At 39.5% G+C, this 10,357-nt stretch overlaps 1 protein-coding gene across 1 annotated transcript in view; it reads left to right on the forward strand.

The window, feature by feature from the left end:
- The window catches only part of LOC108516992 (phosphate-regulating neutral endopeptidase-like), a gene marked incomplete at its 5' end in the record, with an annotated part of 75,022 nt that overhangs the window by 4,867 nt on the left and 59,798 nt on the right, over positions 1-10,357 (forward strand). The window contains one exon of the mRNA XM_017854778.1: positions 9,567-9,625. Coding sequence (XP_017710267.1) covers positions 9,567-9,625 — 59 coding nt within the window. The remainder of the gene's footprint in view (positions 1-9,566; positions 9,626-10,357) is intronic.

A 10,357-nucleotide genomic window follows, 5' to 3' on the forward strand; every position in this document is an offset into this window, starting at 1 on the left:
CATTCACATGGAATAGCTTTACTTTTTTGTGTCCTCTTCAATTTCTTGCATCGATGTGTTTATAGTTTTCACTGTAGAGACCTTTCACTTCTTTGGCTAAGTTTATTCCTAGGTATTTTATTTCATTTGCAGCTATTGTAAATGAGATTATTTTCTTGACTTCTTTTACAGATTGCTTTCTCTTAGAAAATAGAAATCCTACTGATATTTGTATGTTGATTTTGTATCCTGCAACTTTACTCAATTTGTTTATCATTTTAATAGTTTTTTGGTGGAGTCTTTAGATTTTTCCAAATATAAGATCATATTGTCTACAAACAGGAGTAATTTGACTTCTTTCTTTCTTTTCTTTTCTTTTTTTTTTTTTTGAGACAGAGTCTCGCTCTCTCGCCCAGACTGGAGTGCAGTGGCGCATGGTCTCTGATCACTGCAAGCTCCGCCTCCCAGGTTCACGCCATTCTCCTGCCTCAGCCTCCCCAGTAGCTGGGACTACAAGCGCCTGCCACCATGCCCAGCTAATTTTTTGTATTTTTTTGTATTTTTTTTTTCAGTAGAGACGGGGTTTTACCGTGTTAGCCAGGATGGTCTCGATCTCCTGACCTCGTGATCCACCCGCCTCGGCCTCCCAAAGTGCTGGGATTACAGGCGTGAGCCACTGTGCCCGGCCAACTTCTTTCTTTCTAATTTGGATGCCCCTTATTTCTTTCTGTTGTCTGATTACTCTAGCTAGGACTTCTAGTACTATGTTGAATAATAGTGGTAAAAGTGGGCATCCTTGTCTTGTCTAGATCTTAGAGGAAAGGCTTTCAGTTTTCCCTATTCAGTGTGATACTAGCTGTGGCTCTGTCATATATGGCTATTACTGTGTTGAGGTATATTCCTTCCATACCCAGTTTTTTCAGGGTTTTATCCTGAAACGATGTTGGATTTTATTAAATGCTTCTTTAGCATCAATTTACATGATCATATGCCCTGTGTTTCTTCCCACTGTGATAGGACAGCACTGAGTTCCAGTGCAAAGTCCCACGATCACTGTACTCTCCTTCCCCAAGCACACAGATTTTCTCTCTGTGCCCATGTTGCTGCCGCCGGGGAGTGAGGGAAGGGTGGTGTAGGCAGTTCAAGACTGGCTTTCCTACCCTCTTCAGTGCCTCTTTCTTTGATGTGATGTTAAAACCAGGTATTGTGATTGTTCACCTGGATTTTGGTTCTTATGAAGATGCTTTGTGTGTGTGTGTGTGTGTGTGTGTGTGTGCGCGCGAGCGTGTGTTTGTGTGGCTAGTTGTTCAGTTTGGCGTTCCTGCAGGGAGGACACTTGCTGGAGGTTTCTCTTCAACCTTCTTGCTCTACTTCATCCTCTATGTTGGCCAATTTTATCTGACAAAGCTGTGGCTTTTCACTCCCACCCCAGTTGAGTCTACCCACTGGGGCAGCAAAGCTGCTGATTTCCCAGCCAGCCTTTTCTGACAAATCTAAGGTCTCAATGAGCTAGGAGGGACAGGAGTAGTTTCAGGCAAAAGGCCATAGTGCCTGCTCTACTTAATGCCAAGCTCTAGCAGTTTTAAATATTAAATTTTGTTTAATTTATTGCTCCTCCTTGATCAATTCCCAGATTCCTAAAATGGCTGTTTGTTGACAGTGTTGTCCAGTTTTATACTTGGTTTTGTAGAAATGATTTGTCAACCTTCTCATGCCATTATAACTGCAAGCCTGGCTTCCATGGGTTACAATTTTTTTTCGTGGTCCACTTTTAACCTTGGCTAATATTCTGATTTCTCGATCTTTGACTGGTTCTTTTATGCTCCCTAGTCTCTTGCCACTCTTCCTTTCAAGTCCCTGTTCTGTCCTGGCTTCTAGAAACTCTGAGCCCCGTGCTTTCCCTTGGCTTAAGTGATGATTACCACTTCTCCCTCTTATGTTTCCATCCGGCCATCCCTGATCTCTGTCTTTCAAACCTTCCTATAATACGCACCTGTAGAATTCACTGGCGGTTACTGACTTTAAGAGGTAGGCCTAAAGCTGAATCTCTCCCCTACCTATCCCTGACTCCAGTCAAAAGGACAAAGGAAAAAAGCAGAAGGCTTTAGAACTGCTTTGAAAATGATAGACAATGGTTTAAAGCCATTTGCTCCACCGTCTTTGGTTCTTTCCTGTCATCACATTATTTCTCAGTCCACCTATCCTGTTTCATTCCCAATCTAAATTATTCAGTAGTTTTAGATTTAGACTTCTTAAATCCAATACTCAAATCTGATGACTTCGGCAAATGATTTCCAGTATCCCTATGACCATCTACATGTAATACGGTAGTCACAGATCTGTATAATCTTGCCCTTTAATATTTGCTTCAGATCAGTTCCAACTCTTTTTTTAAAAAAAAAATCTGTGGAAAATTGAAGGGTTTCACCAATTTTTTGGTGAATTTTCAGGGGCTCCTGCATATTGGCAATACAGCCAGTCTAATTCTTTGATTTCAAAATGTCATTATTCGTTTAGGTGTGTAGAAAGGCCTGGATTAGTAATTGAAAAACTCCTAAATGTATTATCTTTAACATCATCCTGGGATACTAATGAACTGTCAGATTCTAATGGTCTTAACTATTTCTAATATTTTATTCATGCCTTAGAAATATACTGCTTTGTCGCTTAGGCAAACTGAGATTTGTGTGGTTTTCTTTTCTGTCATTGAAAAACAAATAGCTCTTTCACAAGGGTGTTAAATTGGTTAACTTTTGGGAAAAGTTCTCCAGAAATGAAAATCAGTGCAATGCTTACAATTCTTGTTTCCTCAGTCTATATGTCTATTTCAGGGAAATAACATTTAGAAATTTAAGGTCTTCTTTGCATAGTAAAGGGATATGAGTAAATTCCTTTTCTTTTTTTAAAGGAAACATCTGGCTGGTCCTTTTCAGGCATTGTAGAGAATTTTAGCCTCATGATACTCATTGGCTTGAATTGACATCTTTCGGTTCTGAAAATTCATGAGTTAATCAAGTGGGGATGATTCTGGAGTAGCTCTACTACACTAGTTTACTTTGAACAGCACATCACGATTATATTTTCACAAAGCCCTGAAATAACATTTTGCTTCTTTGTGGGTGTAAGAGATAAAGACCCTTTATCTTTCATTCTCATGGAATCCATTTTAGCTGCACTAATGTGCATTAAGAAGTTTCTAAGGCAATCGGAAATGTCAGCAAGAATGAAATTAATTGGGTGGCCATCCCTGAAGGTACATATTTAGGGGTTGGTTCACAGAATTGTCACTTCATCAGCTTGCTTAAAAATAGAGGATTTACTTACTGCTCGGCTTGAGTTGAAAGTAATTTCTTTCCCTCAGGATCACCTTCTTTGACAGAAATTATTTTAAGTCAGTCTCACTATTAACTCACTCTCATTCTACTGTGACCAAACATGTCTGAATTCTCTATCTTTTGAAAAAAATGTAAAGATATATTAAATGTCTTTATAAATTATGTTCCTGCCCAGAACTTTTGTTTGCAAAAGCATTATCTATGACATGGAATGGGAGTGATATAATCTGCAGGATATTAATAAGAAAGCAATAAATACACTATGGCTTTTCCATTCCATATTCCCTAGACTATCTGTAAGAGTTGATAAGAAAAATGTAAAACTTTAGCCTGATGTATATCTATTTTATATGGTCCAAAGAAATAGGGGTACCAATGTCTTTTTTTTCAGATTCTTGTATTTTGGTATTATATTCCTTTTATGTATCACATTCTCCAGTATAATTTCGTCCCCATTATTTTGGGATTTGAAATTTCTATGAGACCTCTCCCTACCTTATCCACCAAATCCTTTCTCAAACACACACTGCAGAAGCACCCTAAAGACATAGTAAGAAGAATTTGAAGCACTTGAATGATATTCTGTGTTTATTCAAGTGGATGTATACATAGCAATAAATTCATTTTAATGGATTTGTGATCTTCTGTTCAGCACATACCATTTGGACAGCAATGTGTTGTCCAGTTGGAAGCTACTCTGTTCTCAGAAGGCTTTATCCAGTCCTCATACATTGCCCCTACATCTAGAGCCAGCAGAATGTCAAATCCTTCTCACCCCAGACTATCCCTGCCTTCCTGCTCTGCACTGGCTCCTCCGACTTCCTCCTCTGTTGCATCTTTCTGATTCCAGCCAAACAAGGTTGTCTGCTTTAAGGGCTTGTGATTAGATTGAGCCTACCTGAATAATCCAGGATAATCTCTCTGTTTTAAGGTCCTTAAGCTTAATTACACCTGTAAAGTCCTTCTTACTATGTGATGTAACATGTTCATAGGATCCAGGGATTAGGACTTGGCCATAATTTTACCTACTACAGGTAGCCAAGTTAGGTCAATAAAGGTGCTTTCCCATTCACTGTTTCCTCAGGAAAGTAGGCCAACCAGCAGTCAAAGCCCATAAGCAACTTAAAATCTTGTTGGGAGATAAGCTGTGCAAACTCAGATGCCTTCAGGGGCCAGCCAGTTAACAAATGGTTGACCTACATGGGTGTAAACAACAGGGAGTGGTGGGGACTGTGGAAAACTAGTAACTACACACACCACTTAAATAAATTCCAGTTCAATCGTTTGTTAAGCCATTGTGTTCGGCAAGCAAAACAGTTTTCTGGGAAGATTCAGCCCATTGGGTTGGACTTAGTCTGTGGATAGCCAACTTTTCAGCACTCCATTTATCTATTGCTGTGTGACAAACCTCCCCCAAATTTCGAGTATTGAAACAGCAGTAATTATTTTTCTCTCTCATGGTTCTGGGGATCACTAGGCTCAGCTGCATGGTTCTTGTTTGTGGGGTTTTTTTGTTTGTTTTTGTTTTTTGTTTGTTTGTTTTTCACAGAGTCTCGCTGTGTCACCCAGGCTGGAGTACATTGGCGTGATCTCAGTTCACTGCAACCTCCGTCTCCCAGATTCAAGTGATTCTCCTGCCTCAGCCTCCTGAGTAGCTGAGATTACAGGTGCCCGCCACCAAGCTCAGCTAATTTTTGTAGTTTTAGTACAGACAGCATTTCACCATGTTGGCCAGGCTGGTTTCAAACTCCTGACTTCAGGTGATCTGCCCATCTCAGCCTCCCAAAGCACTGGGATTACAGGTGTGAGCCACTGCACCTGGCCATTTGTGGTCTTTCATGTAGTTCCAGTCAGATAGTGGCTGGGGCTGGTGTCATATGGAAGGCTACCTCTCTCACATGGCTAACGGTTGATGCTGACTGTTGATTAGAACATCTACATATGGCCTCTTCATGTATGTTGGGTGTTCTTACAGCATGTTGATTGATATAGAAACTTCAAAGAGCAGCTTTTCTGAGAAAGAGGGAGGGTGGGAGGGTGGGAGGGTATGCTTGTATGCATCAGGGGGAGGTTGTATCACCTTTAGTTACCTAGCCTTGGAAGTCACACTGTCATTTCTGCTGCATATTATTCTTTAGAAGTGAGTCAGTAAGGCTAACCCATAATCAAGGGGAGAGGAATTTGGATTCCATCTCTTAATGGGAGGAGTGTAAAAAAGTTCACAAACACATATTAAAACTAGCACATGTAGCCTTACATTAGAGAATAGTAAAACTAAATATATAATAAACTTGGATGTAATACGGGAGATATACAAAATGCTTAACAGCTGGTTTGGCATGGGCCCTGAGCAAATAGAAGAAATAACAGCATCAACAACTGGTAGGATCTACTGGTGCAGCTGCTTAATATCAGCTCTGGGTATTATCAAGGCTCCAAACGTGCCCTAGAGTCAATAAGAGCCCTGGGAGCTCAGGAATGGTAAGATCATGTGTCTGAAATAAGATGTTTTCATTATTCTTGTTGAAGCTTCAGAAGCTGCATTAAGTTCTAGTTTCAGAGATTGGTTGTTTGGTTTGCTTTGTCTACCTTTGTCTACCAGCAGTTAGGAACATTTTCCCTGCATAGCCCTTACCTGAATGTTTTAAAAGTTTGTTATTTTAAAGAGAGGAGAGTTGGGAAGAACAAAAAGAGAAGGGACAAGCTCTAGGAATACACATTATCTTTTGTATATATTATGATTCAGTCCAATGTTATTTAGAAGCCAAGGCACCCACCTGGATTTTCCCCTCTTGACTTAGAAATGTTGGGTTCTTAGGATAGTGTATTAGTTTCCTATTGCTACTGTAACAAACTCCTAAAACCTTAGCAGCTTAAAACAACACAGATTTATTATCTCACAGTTCTCTAGGTCAGAAGTCTGGGGCAGCTTGGTTGTTTCTCTGCTTTGGATTTTATAAGGCTGAAATGAAGAGTGTCAGCCTGCTGGGCTTTTATGGGGAGGCTCTGGGAAGAATCCCCTTCCAAGGGGATTTAGGTTGTTGGCAGAATCCAGTTTTTTCTGGTTGTAGGGGTAAGGTCTTTACTTCCTTGCTGACTATTGCCTGGAAGCTACTCTTTGTTCTCAGAAGGCTTTATCCAGTCCTCATACATTGCCCCTACATCTTAGAGCCAGCAGAGTGTCAAATCCTTCTCACCCCGGACTATCCCTGCCTTCCTGCTCTGCAGTGGCTCCTCTGACTTCCTCCTCTGTTGCATCTCTCTGATTCCAGCCAAACAAGGTTAGACAACCTTGTTTGGGCTTGTGATTCTTTAAGGGCTTGTGATTACATTGAGCCTACCTGAATAATCCAGGATAATCTCTCTGTTTTAAGGTCCTTAAGCTTAATTACACCTGTAAAGTCCTTCTTACTATGTGATGTAACATGTTCATGGGATCCAGGGATTAGGACTTGGCCATAATTTTACCTACTACAGGTAGCCAAGTTAGGTCAATAGAGGTGCTTTCCCATTCACTGTTTCCTCAGGAAAGTAGGCCAACCAGCAAGTTTATGTTAAACACTAGGGCTTAATTGAAATACCCTAAATTTGAAGGAAAAGAATATGCATTTTATGGAAATATGTCTAGGTTTCGGTTTTGAAAAGAGAGGAGGCACTCTTTCTTGATTTCCAGTAATGTCTACAGTATAATATAATGCTTAGGAGAACTGGTTTGAAGTCAGACAGACCAGGCCTTGTGCAAGTACATAATGCTCCTAAGTCTCATTATCCTCATCTGTGAAATGGGCTAATAATTCCTATGTTGCCGTGGGGAAAAACTGATGAATAGAAGGTGCTTAGGACATAGTAAGTGCTCAGTGAATGTTAGCTAATAATAAGGACAATGAAAACAGAATGACATATTCTTAGACTTCTTTACAGTTGGGGAGAAGGTATGAGTTTATCAACTAGTGTCAACAATTGGATTTCGCATTAGTTTCATATTAATCTGACATAAATTAATTTGTTAGTCTGACATAATTATTTTATTAGAGATAAATGAGTAAAACAATTGTTCTAGAAAGGGATTTATACACATATTTTTTTCTTTCTTTCCTTTTTTATTTTTTTAGAGACTCGAACTTCTGGGCTCAGGCAGTCCTCCTGCCTCAGCCTCCCAAGTAGCTGAAACTATATTTGCATACCATTGCTGGGCTTATGAGTTTATTTTTAGCAATTTAGCTTAAGATGAATTGCTTGGTTTTAATCATAACAAGCAGTCACTGAAACTTACAACCATCTAAGTCAGGGGTTGGCCACTATGCCTGCGGGCTAAATCTCACCTGCTGCCTGTTTTTGTATGGCCCGTGAGCTAAGAATAATTTTAGAGATAAATTTTGCAGTTGGTTTGATGATGGGGAAGCCCTAACTTCATTTGGTTTTTTGTTTTGTTTTTTAATTAAAATAATTTTTGTTGGTATGTAGTAATTGTAAATATTTATGGGGTACATGAGATATTTTGATACAGGCCTGCAATGCATAATCACATCATGGAAAATGGGAGTACCTATCCCCTCAAGCATTTATCCTTTGTGTTACAAACATCCACTTATATTATTTTCCTTATTTTAAAATGTACAATTATTATTGACTATAGTCACCCTGTTGTGCTATCAAATACTAGATCTTATTCATTCTTTCTAACTATATATTTTTTGTACCCATTACTCATCCCCACTTCTCCCCCATTCCCCTACCGCCCTTCCCAGCCTCTGGTAACCATGCTTCTACTCTCTATCTCCATGATTTCAATTGTTTTAGTTTTTAGATCCCACAAATACGTGAGAACATGCAATGTTTGTCTTTCTGTGCCTGGCTTATTTCACTTAACATAATGACCTCCAGTTCCATCCATGTGTTGCAAATGACAGGCTCTCATTCTTTTTTCTGGCTGAATAGTACTCCATTGTGTATATGTACCATATTTTCTTTATCCATTCATCTGTTGGTGGACACTTGGGTTGCTTCCAAATCTTGGCTATTGTGAACGGTGCTGCAACAAACATGGGAGTACAGATATCTCATCAATTCTTTTCTTTCCTTTGGATATGTACCCAGCAGTAGGGCTGTTGGATCATATGGTAGCTCTATTTTTAGTTTTTTGAGGAACCTGCAAATTGGATAAGCATAACTTAGAACCCCAATTAAGCAAAATGTTATCTCACCCCAAAATAATTCCATTATTTTCATTAATAGGCCTGTATTAGAAATAATTGTACTCAGCTGGGCATGGTGGCTCACGCCTATAATTCCAGCACTTTGGGAGGCTGAAGTGGGCGGATCACTTGAGGTCTGGAATTTGAGACCAGCCTGACCAACATGCTGAAATCCTGTCTCTGAAAGAAAAAAAAGAAATAATTGTACTTGATTACTATTATTATTTTTTGAATTTCATCAATAAAATTTGTGGACAATTTGCTCTTAAGTACCTACGTAATATCCTTGATTTTGCCTCTTTGCCTGTAAAGCCTAAAATATTTACGATCTCACTCTTTACAGAAAAAAATTTGCTGACTGCTGATCCAAGTAACCTATTGTGCACTTAAGATTTGGGTGTAGACTCCTCTTAGATAGAAGGGATCCTTAAGATGTCCTAATGCAATGCCTTAATTTTATAGCTAAAACGAAACTCCAGGAAGGTAGGTGACTCTTCCCACACAATTCAGCTAGTTAGTGATAGAGGCAGTACACTTTCCACTGGAGCAGGCAGACCCTCTGGGTAGCATAGTTGGACTTTATTCATCTTTCTTTAAATGGACCTCTGTGTTGTCACCAATCCAGAACTTTTTAAAGGACAGGCCAGCGGTGATGCAGCATAGAAACACAGTTGTCCATTCAACCCATTGATAGGGCCTGGCAAATATATACTTGCTGTGTTTCCATTTCAGGGAGAGCCCTTTAGAGTCTAGAATTTCTCATTAAAACCTTTTCAAAAGCACTGGTATGCTGACTTTTTTTTTTTCTGTTAAGTTAGTAACAATAAATAACTGTGCATGTTAATATGTTTTCATTGAGCCATGTTCAATTTAGGATGAGATTGTTCATTGAGCAGTACAGTCACCCTAAACTGAGGGAATAATTTCCCCTCATGTCCAACATCCCCATTGTTCCGTGGTTATCTGCTAATAAACCCAGCCATGCTGTGTCTGTCTTTGCTTCTCTCCTGCCTGTATAATGATGATTACTCTCTGGCATTTGTTTCTTTTTCTACAGGTGGTTTACAAATCCAACGACCGTCAATGCCTTCTACAGTGCATCCACCAACCAGATCCGTGAGTACTGGTTCCTTGTCTCCTTGGTAATCTGGCATAAAATGGAAGGAACTTTTCCATGACTGATGGAGGGTAAGGCATTCCTTATTTCCCCCAAAAGTGGCAGGGTATGCTGGTGAAGGAAGGTTGTTTTCCTACCTATATGCCAAATTTTCCTCACTCTCTTCACCTTACTAGTTTTTTTTTTAAAGCTTTATGTCACCATTGATGGGAAAAAAATCAACTACAGTAAACCAAATTAAACCATAATGAAGTTTGCCATGAAAAGGAGCAAGTTTCCACTTTCCTCTCATAATGGCCTTACTGATTTTGTTCATACCATTTTGTTCGTTCCTAGGATTGGTGGGGAAAACAGCAGGTAACTGAGCAGATTGTAGAACCTGAGAGGACCATCTGTATGTAAGAAAGAAGCTTGGAAATATTCTTATTAACGCTAGGAAGTTATCTCTTGAGGTTTTCTACTTACATGTATCAGGTATATGTAATTAAAAATACCATGATAAATTTTAAAAATTATTATTTTTATTATTTTTTCAAGACAGAGTCTCCCTCTGTCACCTAGGCTGGAGTTTAGTGGTGTGATCTTGGCTCACTGCAACCTCTGCCTCCCAGGTTCAAGTTATTCTTGTGCCTCAGCCTTCTGAGTAGCTGGGAGTACAGGTGTGCACCACCATGCCCAACTAAATTTTTTTTATTTGTATTTTTAGTAGAGATGGGGTTTTGCCATGTTCA

Source organism: Rhinopithecus bieti, unplaced genomic scaffold, assembly GCF_001698545.2.
Source record: "Rhinopithecus bieti isolate Rb0 unplaced genomic scaffold, ASM169854v2 scaffold_39768, whole genome shotgun sequence".
Taxonomy (NCBI): domain Eukaryota; kingdom Metazoa; phylum Chordata; class Mammalia; order Primates; family Cercopithecidae; genus Rhinopithecus; species Rhinopithecus bieti.